The sequence below is a fragment of the Ceratocystis lukuohia genome (assembly GCF_044167205.1).
Source record: "Ceratocystis lukuohia strain C4212 chromosome Unknown Supercontig3_pilon, whole genome shotgun sequence".
NCBI lineage: Eukaryota > Fungi > Ascomycota > Sordariomycetes > Microascales > Ceratocystidaceae > Ceratocystis > Ceratocystis lukuohia.
In genome coordinates, this window is record NW_027263522.1 from 2,250 (window position 1) to 21,816 (window position 19,567).

Sequence of the window (19,567 nt, forward strand, 5' to 3'; positions counted from 1 at the left end):
GGGTTCTGCAGTGTAGTATTTGCAGAAAGACCAGACGTAATGCAAGGACCTGTCAGCAGGCAGGGAATAGCATAGTGATTAATTTTAGTTGATCAGATAGATGATGGTGTTTCTATTGTGAATTTAATTCGGAAGGTTGATAAAAGCGCAACGCTCACTTGCCTGCTTCGCTGGCTTATCGCGCACGATATATCTCCATCTCGATACATCCCTTTATATTTTGAAAATCAGTGGCTCGCGAAGCAATCAATGCCGTAACAGGTGGCGAATTACCTCCTCTAATCCCCGTAGCACTGGTTCAAAGTCAACAAGTATACTGTCCTACAGTTGTGACACAAAGTGATATGGGCCATGTGATGTGAACTAAGGAGTCTGTCAGAACAATCTACTGAATTCAGATTTTATCGCTTTAGAAGTCACTCGTGATCCTGTACAACCGCACGTGGAACCGTGCTGGTATACAGATTGATCGTTATGGTGAAGCTTACTTTTTATTCATTCTCTAAGGTGTTAAGTTCTTCCATCATGGACAACTAAGCTGAAGTATTCCGGCTCGGGTTTACCCAGGGTTAACCCGACCGAAGGCAAATTCCCCACAATACACATCCTCCATGTAGTTTATCCAACATTCATCCAATAGCTGAATATTGCCCATAGCCTTGATCGGATTTTACTATAAATCCGACCTAATACACCTATAAACATGCAAATCCTAAAAAGTGCAATTTCCGATGTGGGGCCCAAGAAACTCGTCTATGCCACACTAGCTTGTCATGCTACAGTCCCCTGTGTATGTGTGTATGTAGTTATGGCAAAGGAATTACAAAGTCAGAGGTTGAAGCAGTAGTGGAAGGGGAAGAAGTGATAATAGCCTCGGGTCAGACTAGAACACTAGCTATGCACTCAGGTAGATAGTGGTCTCACGTGTAAGCCTAGTGCCATGAATTGACCTTCAGTAGTCCAAACCTTTAGCAGTTTTACATAATTATATACAAGTATAAGAGGCATAATTAGGCAATGTTATTTTCATTTTTCATACAAAGGCATACAAGCCATGGCCCAGACCTTGGGGCCGCGGACTTAGCTCAAGGTCACCCCGCATTGTTCGCCCTCTTAACAGATTCTTTAGCCATAGCCGGCCGGGCCTTGGGGCCCCGGACTTAACTCAAGGTCACCCCACATTGTTTGCCCTGTTGAAAGCTTCTTTGGTCATAGCCGGCCGGGCCTTGGAGAAAACTAGAGAAACATAGGCCGGCAGATGGCATCTAGAAAGCGCCCACAACATGTAAAGAACTCGGAAAATAAACACTAAGCCAGGGTCCTAGAGCACGATACAATGTCAGATGCCAATGCCAGTCAAAAGGCCTTGCAAAAGCTGGAGGAGAAAAGCAAATACAGTCAGGTTGACTAAGATTACGAAAGGAAAATACCAGCTTTGAGCATGAGAGAAAAGAAGTCGTGCACACCAACTGTCAAGTGACCTGACTATCGCAGCTAGAGTGAAAGTGTGTGTAAATCACCCCACACTGTTGAGTAGGACATGGTCATTTTATCAAAGATGTCTCATGGCATATAAGAAGGGCACAATGTCACTGGTAGAATGGGGTTTTGGATCTTGTCTTCATTGCAATCATCGCCTTCAACTTCATCTTTTCTTTACCAACTTTGCAACGTTTCAACTCTCATACCACTTACATCCTGTTCACAATACTTCTTCTTTCCCACTACAAAAATGATTTCCACTACTACTCTCGTCCTTGCTCTGGCCTCCACTGCCTTTGCTTCTCCCCTTGTTGCCCGCACTGGTGAAGAGGTCAAGCCCCTTGAAGTCTCTGATATGGAGGTTTCTTGTGTCAAAACTGCTCCCAGCGATCCTCTGTTCAGCTGCACCTTGAAATGTAAGTTAAGACGAAGGAGTTTCACTGAAAATTCGTAGTGATAGTTCAGTCTCACTTCTATATCTACAAACCTATACTAACAATCGCTCTTTTTCCAGACGACTTGAACGACCCCAATGTCATTGATGCCAACCCCAGTATCCGGCCCAAGGCTACTTGCACCCACCACTGGAACTGGGATGGCAAGACTGCTGAGAATGGTTTGGAGAACAGCTTTGAGACTTCTACTCTGGAGTGCTTCTCTGACGGCGTTGGCCGCAATATCAGATCTGGCCTGTACCATTTCTCTTCACCTACAGACATCCAGCTAACCCTGCACTCTTCTTACTACAAGGATTAGTAAGTCACCAGAGAACAGCTGTAAACTGTTGAAAAGGCCACTAACAGTTTTATTCAATTATAGTGATGCCAAGTTATTCATGAATCTGTACTATGACCATGTTGCTGTTGCACCCCTCAAGTGTACCAAGGACTCCGAGATATCCAAGATCTGGTCCTACGAGAGTGTCCAGACATTTGAGAACCCTAGTGTCTTCTCTTACCCCCCCACCAACCCTGATGAAACAGCAGCTTAGAGCTTAGTGTAACTAGCTTAGGTTTGGCAATAAGTTAGTTCATAGCTAAACAAAAGAAGTATTTTTATATTGGTGTAACAGAGAAACTACATTGCATCCCATAAGAACATTAATAAGAGAAACAGCTGAATAATACTTGGTGCTTTATTTATAGTTCAGAGCTTACCAGGGGTTCTGTAACAGCCAAGTTAGTGCAGCCAATACAGACAATAGTACAAACTGAGAGGACATTTTGAAAGCCCTTAGGATGAGAAGAAAAAGGGATCGTTGATAATGGTTGTTGTTTGTCTATGTGATCCTTAGTCGAAGTGCAGATCTCAACCGATTATGTATTCCTCACTATGGTGTCTAGACTGAACAAATAGGCTTGGAAAATGCCCTTTATGTGCTCTTCAGGCAAGAAACAGATGGAGATGGAACAATTTCAATAATCACTCATTCCTCCTTCCAGAACATTGTCACGGATTAGCCTACAGATGTTCGTATAAGCAAGTTCGGAGATGGTCAAAGATTACGCATTAAAGAGGAAAGGAAAGGGAAACTACTCTAAACTAGCTAGTTGGTGAGGAAGGTTCTTATAGTCCCTTCTGCGGGGTGGGTCTTCTATAGTGGGGCTGGCCAGCGTGTCCTTCCAGGCGCAGCCCTTACATCTGCCTCCTTCTTCTCCTTCTCGTTTCCGGTTGTTGTGCGTTAGTTTCCTTCCACTCCTCCAGTGCGATGGTGTTCTCCAGATATTCAGCTGGTTCCCACGTGGGCTGATTCCATCCTTGCCATTTGACTCGGTATTGTAACTTGCCATATCTTGTCCTCTGGTTCAGTATCTTTTCTGCATCATATTTGTCTACACCATCTTCATGTCCCACTGGGCCTGGACGGTCATCGTGAGTAGTCTGGGATGGGAAAGCATCATCTGCTGCAGGTCTGAGTCGGTCGGCATGGTAGGTGTCATGAGCTGTCGAGCCTGGTACATCCAGCTTGTAAGTGTGACTGCCAACCTTTTCTTTCACTTTGCAGCGGATATGTTTGCTTTGTAGTCCACGTCCTAGTCCTGGTCCAAAATGCTCCTTTCGCAGTGTCAGCCAAACCCAGTCACCTGGTTGGTAGTCTCTGTGTGGCCTTCGTTTCTCATTTGCGGCTTCTTCCATAGTAGCTCTAGCCATGGTAAGGTTTGCCTTGGCCCAATCTCGAGCACTCCTCAACTTGTCCAAAACCCGTTTTGCTTGGCCAAGCGGGCCATCAGGGTTTGGTGGCGGTGTCTGGGGGGTTCCAGGTCAATTGTCTTGGGGTGATAGCCATGACTGAGGAAGAATGGTGATATTTGGGTTGCACTGCTTGGTGTTGCATTGAGAGCAAACTCGACCATTGGGATAGCCTTCAACCAATGTGGTCCTTGGGCACCAAGCTTAGCAAGTTTAGACTTGACCTCAGCATTCATCCTCTCAACAGCTCCATTAGTTGCTGGGTGGTATGCTGTTGTTGACCTCCTTTCCACTCCAAGTTCTGTGCAAATCATTTTCCAAGCTGCGTTGACGAATTCTCGGTCCGAAAGTATGGATCTTGGTAGCCCATGGTGCCTGTAGTAGTTGTGGAAGAAAGCATCAGCCACATTTTCCATATCCAGTGCTTTCATTGGCATTAGGAGCACTCCTTTCGACATGCAGTCAATCACGGTGAGTATGTGGGTGAATTCCTCCTCGCCTTTCTTCGCTGTTGGCAGTGGGCCAATGAAATCGATTGCAATGTCTTGCCATGGCTGATCTGGGATAGGCAGGGGTTTCAACAAGCCCTCTTTGCTAGTGCGCCAAGTATTTGTGCTTCCACAGACCTGGCAATTTCTCGAAAATCGTCGTACATCTGCAACAAAGTTGGGCCAAAAGAACATACGAGCCAGTTCTGCATATAGCACATTCTTTCCAGGGTGTATGAGGGTAGGTGAGTCGTGAACGTCTTGCATCAATGCTGTTCTCAAGGGTTCTGAATTGGGGACCCAAAATCGGCCTCGGTACAGTACTCGCATCTTGTCGTCCAAGGAGCAGTCACTGACGCCCACACGCAGTCTGTGTCTGAGATCTTCTGGCCACTGGCTGTCTTTCGCCATCAGGCAGGCTCTGATTTGTTCAAGATCCTTGTCGTTGTCTACAGCCTTGGACCACATGCTCTTCATTTTCTCTGGCAGTGAATCTGGGGGTGTGGTTTCGCTTGGAATCAGAAGTTGGCTGTCGGTACGCCTCACTTTGAGCACTTCATCAACTCCGTTTCTCTGGGATTGTAGCAGCTGTTGCTTTCGTTCCTCGAATCGACCGTCGTCTGGGCCTTCTGGCATGTCACGCCGTGACAAGGCGTCAGGGAGTGCAGAGAGCTTGCCTGGGCGGTGAGTGATGAAACAATTGTACTCGCTCAACGTTAGGTACCAACGGGCTTGACGTTCTGACAGATGTTGGAGCTTTGTAAAGTGTAGGAGGTTCTTGTGGTCTGACACCACCTCAAAGGCATCCTTCAAACCTTTCAGTTCACTACGCCATTCCTTGAGTGCATAAATGATTGCAAGAAGTTCTTTGTCATGAATGGCATAGTTGCATTCCGATGCAGTCAGTTTTCGGCTTGTATATGCACAGGGGCGTTTGGAACCATCTGGCTGAATCTGCAGGAGAGCTGCACCCATAGCATACCCAGAGGCATCTGCCTCCACTATTGTTGTCAATTCTGGGTCATGACTACATAGGATTGGCGCTGAGGTGAAGGCTTGCTTAAGTTTCCTGAATGCCTCATCTGCTGCTTCATTCCAGCAAAATGTTTTCTTCGTTGTTACCAGGGCGTTAAGTGGCATGACGACTTCAGAATAGTTGTCAATGAATCCTCAGTAGAAGTTGCAAAGCCCTAAAAACTTCCTCACATGCTGTACAGAACTTGGTGTTTCCCATTCTGAGATCGCTGAGATTTTCTTTGGGTCTGTCAGAATTTGACCAGGTCGTAGGATGTATCCCAGATACGTGATTTCCTGAGTTGCAAACTCGCACTTGTTGATATCTACAGTCAGGCCTCCTTCTCGCAGACAGGTCAAGGCTGTGTTGACTTTCTCGTAGTGATCTTCCGGGGTTCCATTTGTGAAGATAAGAACATCGTCGACATACGCAGAGGCCCAAACATCGAGATACGGTCGCAACAGGCTGTTAATGAATCTCTGGAAGTGTGCAGGTGCATTGGCCAGTCCAAATGGCATCACTTGCCACTCATAAAGTCCCTGGCGAGTCCTGAAAGCTGTTTTCCACTCATCTCCTTTGGCAATCCGAATGTTGTGGAAGGCAGAGATGACATCCAGTTTCGTAAAGAGGGTTGCTTCTGAGACATTGCGCAGGGTCTCTGTGATGTTGGGAAGTGGGTAACGGTCCTTTATCATTACTCCATTGAGAGCTCGGTAGTCCACACAGAAGCGTAAACCACCACCTGGTTTCTTGACGAATAGAATTGGCGCGGCGGCTGTGGACTTGCTTGGGCGTATGTAATCTTTCTGTAGCAATGTCAGAATCGTTTGGCGAAGAACCAGGAGTTCATCGCGAGACATCTTGTAGAGAGGACCCCATGGTGCTTTATCGTCTGGGACAGACAGCTCAATCTCGTGATCCATTCCTGGACGGTGAGGAGGGAGGCGCTTGGTAAATTGTGCATCTGGGTTGAAAGCATCAACGTTTTCGTTTGACACCCAGGCAGGTACCTTGCTTTTCCACTTTGATGGGTCTGTGGGTAGTTGGTCTTGGTAAAGGCGGTCCAGGGCTTTGTTGATGTCTTCCACTGTAGCTCTGAAAACTTTGGCCTCGTACATGCTGTGGTCTTTGCTATCTTTTTCGATCAACCGTTCGAAAGTTCGCAGCCTCCTCACAAACTGAGGTTTGGCCGGCATTGTGGTGTTTCTACCACAGACTGTGATGTCGCTACTTTTGAAGGTGATTGTATCTCTTTCGCAGTCAATTACTGCATTATTTCTCTTAAGCCATGGGTATCCAATCAGAACTTCATCTGTTAGGTTCGGGATAACCCAGGCAGCGTGCTTTTCTTTGAAGCCACCTACATCTATTTCGAAAAAGGCAATTTGATCCGAGATAGTGGGCTTCGTGCTGTTAAACGGGGTCAGGCTACGGGGTTTCCTGGCCCTTTGCGTGGGGAGCTTGTTCTTTGTCACAATTCTTTCACTGATCATAGAGGTTGAGGCACTGCCAGTATCTATTAAGGCGATGGATGGGAGGTTCCCATTAATAACTATGTCCACCTCTATAGCCCGGTTCTTGTGTGGCTGTTCCTCGTCCTCCTTTTCCCAGTTCGACACGAATTGTTTGGGCCCCTCCTTGGACCTCTGTACACGACTTTGCACAGAGGTATCTAGTTTTCCGAAGGGGTGTCTTCTTCATCCAAGGACTCGTCTAACTCGGGGCTCACTTCCTCTACCTTTCTGACAGGCCTTGAGGAGCCAGCTGGGGGTCGTGCTGGAAGGTAAGGGCATTGAGCTGATTTGTGCCCTGAAGCACCACAGCGGTGGCAGCGTCCTTCTTGGTGGCGTTTATCGATCTCTTCCTTGGGGACCCAGCGTGCTCTCTTTTGGCTGGAGGACGACGAAGAGGCAGACCTGGTTTGGTCTCCAGCGCCTCTGGTGTGGCTTTTGTCATTCCTACTCCAGGTGCTCGGTCGAGGTGGCTGAGGTCGGTTTCCTGACCCTCTGTTTCTTCTAGCTGCTAAGCTAGCCCCCAACATGAGCAGGTCCTTCTTGTACTCAACGAAGGAGGTGTACTCCTTTGTTGATACCATTCTGTCTGCAAGCTCTGCTGACAGCCCCTGCTCCACGTATGAGATCTTGACATTGTCAGGCCAGCTGGAGCCATTGGCCTCAAGGAAGATCAGTTCAGCTTCTGCAATATAGTCCGACACTGCACGCTGTCCCATCGACAGGGTCGTGGCTCTTTGGATGGCACGACGCACTGCACTGGGATCCGAGAAGGTGTCCTCCAGAAGGGTGTAGAAGGCTTTGAGGGCCTTTTTGCCATCCTTCATCGTCAGGTAGGTTTCAATGTAGGGGGACACCCTGTTCCTGGCCTTGCCTGTCAGGCGGCTGTAGGCATAATGAACAAAACCTTTGTCACCACCAAGCACTTCACTGTCCTGTGCGTGTTTGTTCTTCAGCTCTGCCATGAAAGACTTCAGCTGGAATGCACTTTTTCCGTCATATTTTTCTACGTCGGGGAGGGCAGGGCGTCTGGTGTTGTGAAGCTGGAGTTCGAGGCGCTCCACTTTGGACAGGAGTTCCGAAATTGTCTCCTGATCCGTCATCAAGCCGGTCTTGGATTCGGTGTCACTCATTGTCTCCTCGTGGTCCATGGGGGAAGGAAAAAAAAAAGAAAAAAAAAAAAAGGAAGAAAAGAAAAAAAAAGGTTATACTGTGATTATAGGGGTGAGAAAAGAAATTCGTTGGTGAATGCGTAATTATGTCACGGATTAGCCTACAGATGTTCGTATAAGCAAGTTCGGAGATGGTCAAAGATTACGCATTAAAGAGGAAAGGAAAGGGAAACTACTCTAAACTAGCTAGTTGGTGAGGAAGGTTCTTATAGTCCCTTCTGCGGGGTGGGTCTTCTATAGTGGGGCTGGCCAGCGTGTCCTTCCAGGCGCAGCCCTTACAACCACCTGGTTTCTTGATGAATAGAATTGGTGTGGCAGCTGTGGACTTGCTTGGGTGTATGTAATCTTTCTGTAGCAATGTCAGAATCGTTTGGCAAAGAACCAGGACTTCATCGCGAGACATCTTGTAGAGAGGACCCCATGGTGCTTTATCGTCTGGGACAGACAGCTCAATCTCATGATCCATTCCTGGACAGTGAGGAGGGAGGCGCTTGGTAAATTGTGCATCTGGGTTGAAAGCATCAACGTTTTCGTTTGACACCCAGGCAGGTACCTTGCTTTTCCACTTTGATGGGTCTGTGGGTAGTTGGTCTTGGTAAAGGCGGTCCAGGGCTTTGTTGATGTCTTCCACTGTAGCTCTGAAAACTTTGGCCTTGTACATGCTGTGGTCTTTGCTATCTTTTTCGATCAACTGTTCGAAAGTTCGCAGCCTCCTCACAAACTGAGGTTTGGCTGGCATTGTGGTGTTTCTACCACAGACTGTGATGTCACTACTTTTGAAGGTGATTGTATCTCTTTCGCAGTCAATTACTGCATTATTTCTCTTAAGCCATGGGTATCCAATCAGAACTTCATCTGTTAGGTTCGGGATAACCCAGGCAGTGTGCTTTTCTTTGAAGCCACCTACATCTATTTCGAAAAAGGCAATTTGATCCGAGATAGTGGGCTTCATGCTGTTAAACAGGGTCAGGCTATGGGGTTTCCTGGCCCTTTGCGTGGGGAGCTTGTTCTTTGTCACAATTCTTTCACTGATCATAGAGGTTGAGGCACTGCCAGTATCTATTAAGGCGATGGATGGGAGGTTCCCATTAATAACTATGTCCACCTCTATAGCCCAGTTCTTGTGTGGCTATTCCTCGTCCTCCTTTTCCCAGTTTGACACGAATTGTTTGGGCCCCTCCTTGGACCTCTGTACACGACTTTGCACAGAGGTATCTAGTTTTCCGAAGGGGTGTCTTCTTCATCCAAGGACTCGTCTAACTCAGGGCTCACTTCCTCTACCTTTCTGACAGGCCTTGAGGAGCCAGCTGGGGGTTGTGCTGGAAGGTAAGGGCATTGAGCTGATTTGTGCCCTGAAGCACCACAGCAGTGGCAGCGTCCTTCTTGGTGGCGTTTATCGATCTCTTCCTTGGGGACCCAGCATGCTCTCTTTTGGCTGGAGGACGACGAAGAGGCAGACCTGGTTTGGTCTCCAGCGCCTCTGGTGTGGCTTTTGTCATTCCTACTCCAGGTGCTCGGTCGAGGTGGCTGAGGTCGGTTTCCTGACCCTCTGTTTCTTCTAGCTGCTAAGCTAGCCCCCAACATGAGCAGGTCCTTCTTGTACTCAACGAAGGAGGTGTACTCCTTTGTTGATACCATTCTGTCTGCAAGCTCTGCTGACAGCCCCTGCTCCACGTATGAGATCTTGACATTGTCAGGCCAGCTGGAGCCATTGGCCTCAAGGAAGATCAGTTCAGCTTCTGCAATATAGTCCGACACTGCACGCTGTCCCATCGACAGGGTCGTGGCTCTTTGGATGGCACGACGCACTGCACTGGGATCCGAGAAGGTGTCCTCCAGAAGGGTGTAGAAGGCTTTGAGGGCCTTTTTGCCATCCTTCATCGTCAGGTAGGTTTCAATGTAGGGGGACACCCTGTTCCTGGCCTTGCCTGTCAGGCGGCTGTAGGCATAATGAACAAAACCTTTGTCACCACCAAGCACTTCACTGTCCTGTGTGTGTTTGTTCTTCAGCTCTGCCATGAAAGACTTCAGCTGGAATGCACTTTTTCCGTCATATTTTTCTACGTCGGGGAGGGCAGGGCGTCTGGTGTTGTGAAGCTGGAGTTCGAGGCGCTCCACTTTGGACAGGAGTTCCGAAATTGTCTCCTGATCCGTCATCAAGCCGGTCTTGGATTCGGTGTCGCTCATTGTCTCCTCGTGGTCCATGGGGGAAGGAAAAAAAAAAGAAAAAAAAAAAAAGGAAGAAAAGAAAAAAAAAGGTTATACTGTGATTATAGGGGTGAGAAAAGAAATTCGTTGGTGAATGCGTAATTATGTCACGGATTAGCCTACAGATGTTCGTATAAGCAAGTTCGGAGATGGTCAAAGATTACGCATTAAAGAGGAAAGGAAAGGGAAACTACTCTAAACTAGCTAGTTGGTGAGGAAGGTTCTTATAGTCCCTTCTGCGGGGTGGGTCTTCTATAGTGGGGCTGGCCAGCGTGTCCTTCCAGGCGCAGCCCTTACACGCTGCTGTACATGGTCTTCCAATTGAGGAAGAATACAATCAGCGGTCAGATCTTATGATCCTCCCTGTGGAACTGTCTCTTCAAGACCGTTCCTTCCCGACATACGCCCTGACTGACTGTGGTGCAGAAGGAAAAGCCTTCATTGATGCCACCTGGGTATCCCTGCACTGAATTCTGACCCACCCCCTCCGTTCTCCATTTGGAATCGAAGTATTCGATGGAAGAGAAACGGAAGCTGGAAAATGTACTCATTATGTCTGTGCCCGCCTCTGCATAAACGATCACTGTCAGAAGAACGTTTTGTTCTTCGTCACACAGCTCGCTCATTACCCCATCGTCTTGGGTATGCCTTGGCTAAAGCAACATGATCCAACTGTCCGCTTCGCTGATCACTCAATCACTTTTGATAGTGAATACTGCCGAAACCACTGCAACGTTCCTGGAAAGCCCGAGAAGCTTCAGGCCTTACACAACGTCCCCCATAAAGATCGACCCAGTAACTTGCCCCCACGACCCCTGGCCCTTCGCAACTTGAACATTGTCCTGATCTCGAAGGAAGGTGCCATTGCCTATTCCCGCCAGTCTGCCTGTCGACTGTTTGTGACGACACTGGAAGAAATCGATCGAATCCTGAACCGTCCTGACTCCCTGGACTCTGCAAGTCCCTGGAAACCTGAACCCTTTTCCCTGCCCGCCGAATTGTCAGATTTCACCGATGTTTTCTCCCCTCGCGAGGCGGAAAAACTACCACCACACCGACCCATGGATCACCATATCCCCCTGGTGGAAGGTGCGAAACTGCCTTTCGGGCCCCTGTACTCCATGTCCCGAGACGAACTGAAAGCCCTCCGTGAATGGCTCGATGAAAATCTCCAGAAAGGTTTTATCCACCCCAGCTCCTTGCATGTTGCCTCTCCTGTTCTGTTCGTGAAGAAGGCTGACGGAGGACTGCGTTTCTGTGTCGATTATCATGCCTTGAACGCTGTGACCATCAAAGACCGATACCCGCTGCCTTTAGTCAAGGAAACTCTGAACAATCTGCATGGAATGCGCTACTTTTCCAAGATTGATATCATCTCCGCTTTCAACAACCTCTGAATGACTGCGGGAGAAGAATACCTGACTGCCTTCCGCACGTGTTTTGGCCTCTTTGAGAGCCTGGTCATGCCGTTTGGACTGACGGGAGCCCCGTCCTCCTTCCAACGATACATCAACTCTTCCCTGAGAGAATATCTCGACCTGTTCTGCACGGCGTATTTGGACGACATCCTGATTTACAGTCGTACCCGTGAAGAACACACCGAACACATCCGTGCGGTCCTCGAACGCCTCCGCGCCGCTGGATTATACGCCCAGGCTCCTAAGTGCGAGTTCTACTGCACTGAAACCAAGTTCCTAGGCTTGATCATCAGCCGTGATGGCATTCGAATGGACCCAGCCAAGGTCGCAACAGTGTGTAATTGGCCTACCCCGAAATCCCTGACAGATACCCAAGCCTTCCTCGGCTTCGGTAACTTTTACCGCCGCTTCATTCGCGACTTCTCTAGCTTGGTCACCCCGTTGACACGCTTGACGAAGAAAGATGTCCCTTTTGTGTGGGATTCTACCTGCGAATCAGCGTTCCGAACCCTGAAAGACCACTTCTCCTCTGCCCCTGTCCTGGCCCATTTCAATTGGGATAAAGACATCATCCTCGAGACCGACGCGTCCGATTATGTGTCAGCTGGTGTCATGTCCCAATACGATGACGATGGTAGCCTCTGCCCTGTTGCCTTCTTCTCCAAGAAGCATTCAGCAGCCGAGTGCAACTACGAAATCTACGACAAAGAACTCCTGGCCATCATCCGCTGTTTCGAGGAATGGCGTCCTGAACTGGAAGGTGCCCCTTCGCCTGTGAAGGTTATCACCGACCACCGAAATCTGGAGTACTTCATGTCTACGAAGCAACTCAACCGCCGTCAGGCCCGTTGGTCTGAATTCCTGTCCCGATTCAACTTCCACATCGTTTACCGCCCAGGTAAGCTAGGTGCAAAGCCTGATTCGCTCACACGCCGGTCAGATGACTTACCCAAGGAGGGTGATGACCGTCTTCTGCACCAGAGCCAAACCATCCTGAAGAATCACAACCTACCCGATGCTAGCCGCCAGACTCGCCTGAATCAGATCGTCCTGCCGACGAATCTGCAAGAACTCTTCCGCACTGCATATGATTCTGACCCTGTACCCCGTGCTGCCTTGGCCGCAATCCTGAACCCTGAAACGAGCCGCCTGCCGACACTCACCCTGGCCGAGTGCTCGGAGCGCGAAGGCTACTTGTACGTACGAGACCGCTTGTACATTCCCGAAAGCGATGCCCTGAAAGCAGAGCTCCTCTGCCTGTACCATGACTCTCCTGTCTCGGGACACCCAGGTCGTTCCAAGACTTACGACCTCCTGTCCCGGGAATACTATTGGCCTGGCATGGCAAGATACGTCGCCCGCTGGGTTCGCCAGTGCCATACCTGCCGCCGCGCGACACCCTTCCGTGATGGCCAGAAAGGCCTGCTTCGCCCGCTGCCAATTCCCGAGAGAGCATGGCGTGATATATCCGTTGATTTTATCACCCACCTGCCCAAGAGCAATGGCTACGATGCCATCCTTGTGATTGTAGACCGGCTAACCAAGATGCGTCATCTGGTTCCTTGTCACGGCAACTGTAACGCCGAAGACACTGCCCGTCTGTACCTGAAGAATGTCTGGAAGTTGCATGGCCTTCCATCGACTATCGTCTCGGACCGAGGACCTCAATTCATTGCCGAATTTTGGAGGTGCCTGTCTCGGTCCTTGAGAATTGAACCAACCCTGTCCTCTGCCCACCACCCAGAAACCGATGGTCAAACCGAAAGAATGAATTCGGTCTTGGAACAATATCTACGTGCGTACGTAGCATATCTACAAGACGATTGGGAAGATTGGTTGCCACTAGCCGAGTTCTCTGGCAATGCGCATTACTCTGAAACCACCAATATTTCCCCTTTCTTTGTGAATTACGGATTCCAACCCCGGATGGGATTCGAGCCAATCTCCGACCTGCCCGATTCCGCCCAGTCCCGAGACGCTGCTGCCTTCGCTGCCCGAATGGAAGAGATAACAGAACTGACCCGTTCTGAAATGGCAATGGCCCAAAACTTCCATGAAGAGCAGGCGAATCGGCACCGCCAGCCACCTCGCCAGTTCCAAGTTGACGACAAAGTCTGGCTTGACGCCCGGACGATTCAAACCGCCCGGCCTCAGAAGAAGCTAGACTGGAAGAACTTGGGACCGTTCCGCATCTGCAAGATCATAAGCCCGTACGCTTACAAACTTGAGTTGCCTGCCTCTATGAGGATTCATCCTGTTTTTCATGTGTCCAAGCTCCGATACGCTGACACCTCTGATCCCATCCCTGGTCAAGTTCGTCCACCTCCACCTCACGTTGAAGTGGCTGGACAAACTGAGTACGAAGTTGAAGAAGTCTTGGACTCCTTCTGGGAACGCCGCGGCCGTGGACGCCGCCCCCGCTTGAAATATGTTGTTCGTTGGACCGGCTACGATGACCCAACAACTGAACCCGCCGAATACCTGGAGAATGCAAAGCAGCTAGTGGAAAACTACCACCGCCGTTACCCTGACAAGCCCGGCCCCTAGGTGAACCCTCCTGGTTACCCTCTCGGCATCGACGGAGCTCTGCCGTAGAGAGGGGGGTACTGTCACGGTACGCTAGCGTCTTCTGCATGACCGTTACAGTACGCTAGTGTTCCTGCATGATGTAACAGCACGCTAGCGTCCTTTGCATAACCACCGTCCGTCATAGCATGATACTGTCGTCCGCATGACCACCGTTTCTGCATGACCACTGTTCCCACGCTACTTTAGCGTTCCCTGCATGACTGCTGTCCTGCTCGATGCTGGAGCCTCGCTCACCGCTACCAGCCTCACACCCCACTGTAGATCTTGTCAACTACAACCTGTGTAGATATATAGACTAGATAGAACCTCCCTCTGTTACCTGAATGTTGCTCCCCAAGCAACGTCCTCGTCTCCTACCCTGAATATACTGAACTTCCTGTCCCTGTCTTCTGTCCTGGTATCTGTTACCATCCTGAACATCCTGTCCTGCCTGTCCTCGTCCCTGTCTACCTGTCCTGCCTGTCCTGTCTTTGAGCTATTGGGTTAGTCTCATAGAACCTTCCTGCCTGCCCATGACACCCAATGGATATTGACATTAATACCAGCCAGGCAGGAAATAGGCCTACCCAAGGACCAGGACCAGGCCTGCCGACAGACGATGCCTACCGAGGCAAAGTCTCGAAGTGGGTCTCGAAAGAAGAACTTCAGGCCCGGAAGGATGCAGGTGTGTGCTTGCGTTGCGCTCGCAGAGGCTGCTTGGTGCGAGTGTGCCCGATGAAACCAGCTTGGAACCCGAACAGACCGGCTACGAAGATCAACAATCTGGAAGCATGGGTGGACCCCCCGCTGGAAGACGTTTGCGAGAAGGAGGGAAAAGCCTGAGCCCTGCACGAAGTCGTGTGCAGGTGCAGAACCAGGAAGGGATGGAAGAGAGAGAGAGTTGGTTGCTTGCTGATCTGTGGGAAAGTGTGTGGAGAAACAGGATGGACTGTGAGCTCCTGCTAGTAGATGTCTTAGTAAATGAAAAAACAATGACAACAGGACTCATTGACCCAGGCTCTTCAGCATATAACACAGTGTCAGAATCTTTTGCAAAGCGAGCCAACTGTAAGGGCTGCGCCTGTATGTGTTAGGGCAATGCCCTTGGTCCGTGCGAGACCCCGCCGCACAGAGCTCACCTATAAAGAGCCCCTCTCCTGCCAGTATAGTCTAGCTAGTTATTCCCTTTCCTCCTTAATGCATGTTCTTTGAACCTCCGAACCGGCTACAATGAAGATCTTGTATCCAACCCGTGACATCAACATGCATTCAAAATAAAAAAAAAAAAAAAACAACAACTTCTCCTTTTACACTCTTTTGTTTTTATCTTCAATTTTTACACCTACCTTTACATCCCTTCCCAATGTTTTTCAACGCCCTCTATCTCGACAACGACAGCCAAAAGAAGTGGCTAATGACGACGGACGAATGACGAGGATTGCGCAAATATAACGATCGATCGAATCGGATAAAGGAGGGGTTGCCATTGCTATGCTCTTGGGAATGATTGAATCCCTTTTAGAGCTGCTGCAAAGTGCTAATTCGAAGGGACAACAAGACGCCATGTGTTACTCTACTGACGTGGGGAGTACGATGGTTGGGGGTGTCCCGTGTGAGAGGAGAAGGAGGACCCAATGGTGAATTACATGGCAAACCTGAAGCGAAGGAGACTTGGGAATTGACTTGAGTGGTCTCGAAGATGCTCCTCATTGAAGACATGGGAGGACATACATTCAACACACCAAGAAGCGAAACGAAGGAGGAAGAGGAGAGGCTGATGTAAGGGCTGCGCCTGTATGTGTTAGGGCAATGCCCTTGGTCCGTGCGAGACCCCGCCGCACAGAGCTCACCTATAAAGAGCCCCTCTCCTGCCAGTATAGTCTAGCTAGTTATTCCCTTTCCTCCTTAATGCATGTTCTTTGAACCTCCGAACCGGCTACAATGAAGATCTTGTATCCAACCCGTGACACCAACCTCCAGAGAATCCCAATTGAGATGTGAATGGTGAGAGGAATTTTGGGTGCACATGGCACCATTACAGAAGTGGCTCACATGTCGATTGACATAGAAGGACATCAAGAGCAGGAGGTTTTTGCCTACATTGTGCCAGGAAATGAACATGATGTGATACTGGGGCTTCCCTGGTTAAAACAACAAGAAGTAAACTACATACCAAAGACCAATCAGCTCTTTATTGGGTCAAGTGGAGTGGTTGTGGAGCAGGTAGGAGTTAGGCAGGAGAGAGTGAGGCAGAAGAGCACGATGGGTACAGTGACCCAAGTGAGCGCAGCAGTTTACAGTGCCATGGTGAAACAGGTAAAGAAGAACGGCAGGGAGTCATCGATTTTTGTTGCCAGCCTGGAAGACATCAATAAGGCTCTACAGAAGAAAAAGGAGCCAACCCCCGATCAGGTCAAAGCAGCACTGCCGAAGCAATATGCAGACCTCTGGGAAGCTTTTGCACATGCAGGGGAGAGACTGCCACCACATAAACCAGGACTGGACACGAAGCTGGAAATCGAACCAGGCAAAGAAGCACCATGGGGTCCACTATACCAGATGTCAAGAGATGAGCTCCTGGTATTGAGAAAGACACTGACCGAACTGGTGGAAAAAGGGTTCATTAGGACAAGCAGCTCACCAGCAGGGGCACCAGTTCTATTTGCCAGAAAGCCAGGTGGTGGACTCCGGTTTTGCGTGGACTACCGAGCTCTCAATGCTGTTCTCAAGAGAGACCGATACCCTATTCCATTGATCCAGGAAACATTGCGGGTGATAGCAGGTGCGAAATGGCTCATGAAATTGGATGTTTGAGCAGCTTTCCACCGTATCCGTATTGAAGAAGGGAGTGAATGGAAGACGGCATTTAGGACAAGGTATGGTTCGTATGAATGGATGGTTATGCCATTTGGATTAGCGAATGGACCATCGATTTTCCAGAGATACATCAACCATGTCCTACGGGAGTTCCTAGACGACTTCGCCTCAGCCTACATCGACGACATCATCATATACTCCAAAGGTACAAGGACGGACCACCAAGCGAAAGTGAGGAAAGTCCTTCAAAAACTGAAAGAAGTGGAGTTGAGGCTGGACCTCGACAAATGCGAATTTGAAGTGAAAAGAGTTAAGTACTTGGGAATGATAGTCACTGCAGGAGAAGGAGTTTCAATGGACCCAGAGAAGACAGAAGCCATTCGGGAGTGGAAACCCCCCACCACAGTGAAAGGAGTACGAGGTTTCTTGGGGTTCGCAAACTACTACCGGGATTTCATCAGGGATTTTTCAACGCTTGCAGCTCCCTTGGTGAAGTTGACAAAGAAGGACGAGCCTTTTGTGTGGAGTTCAGAAGTGGAGGAGTCATTCCAGACTCTGAAATCTGCGTTCCAGGATGACAAGATGCTAGGCAATTGGGACTCAGAGGAACAAACATGGCTGGAGACAGATGCCTCAGGGGTGGGGATAGGTGCAGTCCTGTCTCAGGGCCCAGAGAGCAAAAAGCGGCCGATTGCCTTCTTCTCCTGAAAGATGAATGCAGCAGAGCAGAATTATGGCATCCATGATAAGGAGCTCTTAGCAGTCATTGAAGCCACGCGTAAGTGGAGGGGAGAAGTGAGGAGCCTCAAGGAATTCACATTGATCGTCGACCATAAAAACCTCGAGTACTTCAGGACAAAGCGGATCCTCTCAGAGAGACAAGTCAGATGGATGCAGCACATGGAAGAACTTCCACCCTTCACGACAATTCACCGGCCAGGACGCTTGGCAGTGGTACCAGACGCTCTCTCCCGCAAGGACGAATTCGACGACCTAAAGGAAAGAGAACAGAGTAGGACCCAATGGCTCTGGAAAGAAGAATGGGAACCGAAACCAGAGGTGCGGATCCAGGTACAAGACAGCAGAGGTCCATTTGAGACAGACTCAGATTTGAAAGAATTGTGGCAGCAAGCTCTACAGGACGATGAGGACTATGAGAAGATTGCTCAACATGTCCAAAATAGGCAACAATTCCCTGCATCATTGGTGCCACCGAGGTCAGCCCAAGTGGCAGAGTGTGAAATACAAGGCGGAGTTGTGAAACATCGCCATGCCATCTGGGTACCAAACTGTGAACAACTGAGAGGAATCCTGCTGCAGAAGCACCACAATGACCCAATTTCCGGCCATGGAGGACGAGATGCGACAGCAGCAGCGCTCAGACGACAATTTTTCTGGCCAGGACTGGATAACGACGTCAAGAGGTTGGTGAGAAACTGTGATTGGTGTGGGAGAACAAAACCATGGCGAGAGAAGCTCCATGGGCTGCTGAAACCACTGCCAATTCCTAACCAACCCTGGCAAGGAATCTCAATGGACTTCATGACACATCTACCAGGAGAGACAGAGAACTTACTGGTAGTTACATGCCGCCTGACAGGCAATGTGATACTAGTTCCCCTGGTGGACATTGAGACAGAAACGGTAATCAAGGCTGTCATTACACATGTATACGCACACCATGGGACCCCAAGGTGGATTGTCAGCGACCGTGGGCAGCAATGGGTGAGCGAGATGTGGAAAAGGCTGCGTGAAGTCCTGGGTATTGAAAGGAAACTCTCGACAGCATACCATCCCCAAACAGATGGGGGTACAGAGAGAGCGAACCAGGAAGTACTGTTCTACCTGCGAACACGCATTGCAATGGACCAGGAAGATTGGCCAGAATGGATTCCTTTGGCACAGCTCTCGGTGAACAACCGTCCCCAGCCACGCCGCCACGGAGTCAGCCCCTTTTTCCTTACGCATGGCTACAACATTGTACCAGTGCAGATAGAAGGAATAGACAAAAGTGCAGAAGGGAGCAGAATGGCGAAGGCAGAGGAAGTGGTAGTCAAACTGGGAGAGTTAAACGAGTGGGCCCAAGTGGTAGCAGCAGACATGCAGCAGAACATGGAAGTCCAAGCGAACCGACACCGCAGCCCAGCACCGATTTTTAAGCCTGGAGACAGCGCATGGCTAAAGATGAAGAACATGCAGATGGGCAGACCAAGCAAGAAGCTAGACTGGCTAAATGCGAAGTACAAGGTGGTTAGGCAAGTGTCTCCGTTAACCTATGAGCTGGATGTCCCAGGAAAGATCCACAAGGTTTTTCACGTTGATCTCCTCAGACCTGCAGCAAAGGACCCCTGGCCAGGCCAAAACAGGGAAGCAGAGGTAGCAGTGAAACCGATCATATCAGAAGAAGGGCATGAACTGTGGGAGGTGGATGAGATTCTGTGTGCAGTGGGGACAGGGAGTGCAAGGAAAGTTTGGGTGAAATGGACAGGTTTTGGGAAACCAACTGCAGAACCAATCGATGTGATCTTGGAGACCAATCTACAAGCAATGGATCGATGGGAAGCAAAATGGGGGCCGATTATGGAAAACGATGGACCCAAAGAGACCTACTTGACTAAATCAGGAAACCTGCGAGCGAAATGGGCAAGGTTACCAGATGCTACTTGAGAAGGTCACACATCTCGACCCGGAGAAAGAG

General features: G+C 49.4%; 10 protein-coding genes across 10 annotated transcripts; 4 read left to right on the forward strand and 6 right to left on the reverse strand.

The window, feature by feature from the left end:
* Positions 1-1,732: 1,732 nt before the first annotated feature.
* On the forward strand, positions 1,733-2,473 carry HOO65_030001 (uncharacterized protein; the record flags this gene model as incomplete). The annotated part of the gene is made up of 3 exons (XM_071002385.1): positions 1,733-1,898; positions 1,943-2,237; positions 2,302-2,473. 3 exons carry the CDS (start codon positions 1,733-1,735, stop codon positions 2,471-2,473), a joined length of 633 nt encoding a protein of 210 aa, XP_070859680.1.
* A 644-nt stretch (positions 2,474-3,117) lies between these two features.
* Positions 3,118-3,633, reverse strand: HOO65_030002 (putative retrovirus polyprotein; the record flags this gene model as incomplete). The annotated part of the gene is made up of 1 exon (XM_071000277.1): positions 3,118-3,633. The coding sequence occupies one exon, from the start codon at positions 3,631-3,633 to the stop codon at positions 3,118-3,120; it is 516 nt and encodes a 171-aa protein (XP_070859681.1).
* A 35-nt stretch (positions 3,634-3,668) lies between these two features.
* On the reverse strand, positions 3,669-5,300 carry HOO65_030003 (Pol-like protein; the record flags this gene model as incomplete). The annotated part of the gene is made up of 1 exon (XM_071000278.1): positions 3,669-5,300. One exon carries the CDS (start codon positions 5,298-5,300, stop codon positions 3,669-3,671), a length of 1,632 nt encoding a protein of 543 aa, XP_070859682.1.
* A 30-nt stretch (positions 5,301-5,330) lies between these two features.
* On the reverse strand, positions 5,331-6,371 carry HOO65_030004 (retrovirus polyprotein; the record flags this gene model as incomplete). Its single annotated transcript, XM_071000279.1, has 1 exon — positions 5,331-6,371. One exon carries the CDS (start codon positions 6,369-6,371, stop codon positions 5,331-5,333), a length of 1,041 nt encoding a protein of 346 aa, XP_070859683.1.
* A 476-nt stretch (positions 6,372-6,847) lies between these two features.
* Positions 6,848-7,819, reverse strand: HOO65_030005 (uncharacterized protein; the record flags this gene model as incomplete). Its single annotated transcript, XM_071000280.1, has 1 exon — positions 6,848-7,819. One exon carries the CDS (start codon positions 7,817-7,819, stop codon positions 6,848-6,850), a length of 972 nt encoding a protein of 323 aa, XP_070859684.1.
* Positions 7,820-8,030: 211 nt separating this feature from the next.
* Positions 8,031-8,597, reverse strand: HOO65_030006 (putative retrovirus polyprotein; the record flags this gene model as incomplete). Its single annotated transcript, XM_071000281.1, has 1 exon — positions 8,031-8,597. The coding sequence occupies one exon, from the start codon at positions 8,595-8,597 to the stop codon at positions 8,031-8,033; it is 567 nt and encodes a 188-aa protein (XP_070859685.1).
* A 476-nt stretch (positions 8,598-9,073) lies between these two features.
* HOO65_030007 (uncharacterized protein) lies at positions 9,074-10,045 on the reverse strand (the record flags this gene model as incomplete). The annotated part of the gene is made up of 1 exon (XM_071000282.1): positions 9,074-10,045. The coding sequence occupies one exon, from the start codon at positions 10,043-10,045 to the stop codon at positions 9,074-9,076; it is 972 nt and encodes a 323-aa protein (XP_070859686.1).
* A 665-nt stretch (positions 10,046-10,710) lies between these two features.
* Positions 10,711-11,463, forward strand: HOO65_030008 (Transposon Tf2-6 polyprotein; the record flags this gene model as incomplete). Its single annotated transcript, XM_071000283.1, has 1 exon — positions 10,711-11,463. The coding sequence occupies one exon, from the start codon at positions 10,711-10,713 to the stop codon at positions 11,461-11,463; it is 753 nt and encodes a 250-aa protein (XP_070859687.1).
* Positions 11,464-11,529: 66 nt separating this feature from the next.
* HOO65_030009 (uncharacterized protein) lies at positions 11,530-14,031 on the forward strand (the record flags this gene model as incomplete). Its single annotated transcript, XM_071000284.1, has 1 exon — positions 11,530-14,031. One exon carries the CDS (start codon positions 11,530-11,532, stop codon positions 14,029-14,031), a length of 2,502 nt encoding a protein of 833 aa, XP_070859688.1.
* A 2,283-nt stretch (positions 14,032-16,314) lies between these two features.
* On the forward strand, positions 16,315-19,536 carry HOO65_030010 (retrovirus polyprotein; the record flags this gene model as incomplete). The annotated part of the gene is made up of 4 exons (XM_071001837.1): positions 16,315-16,834; positions 16,970-17,074; positions 17,201-17,523; positions 17,581-19,536. The coding sequence occupies 4 exons, from the start codon at positions 16,315-16,317 to the stop codon at positions 19,534-19,536; spliced, it is 2,904 nt and encodes a 967-aa protein (XP_070859689.1).
* Between the last annotated feature and the right edge of the window lie 31 nt (positions 19,537-19,567).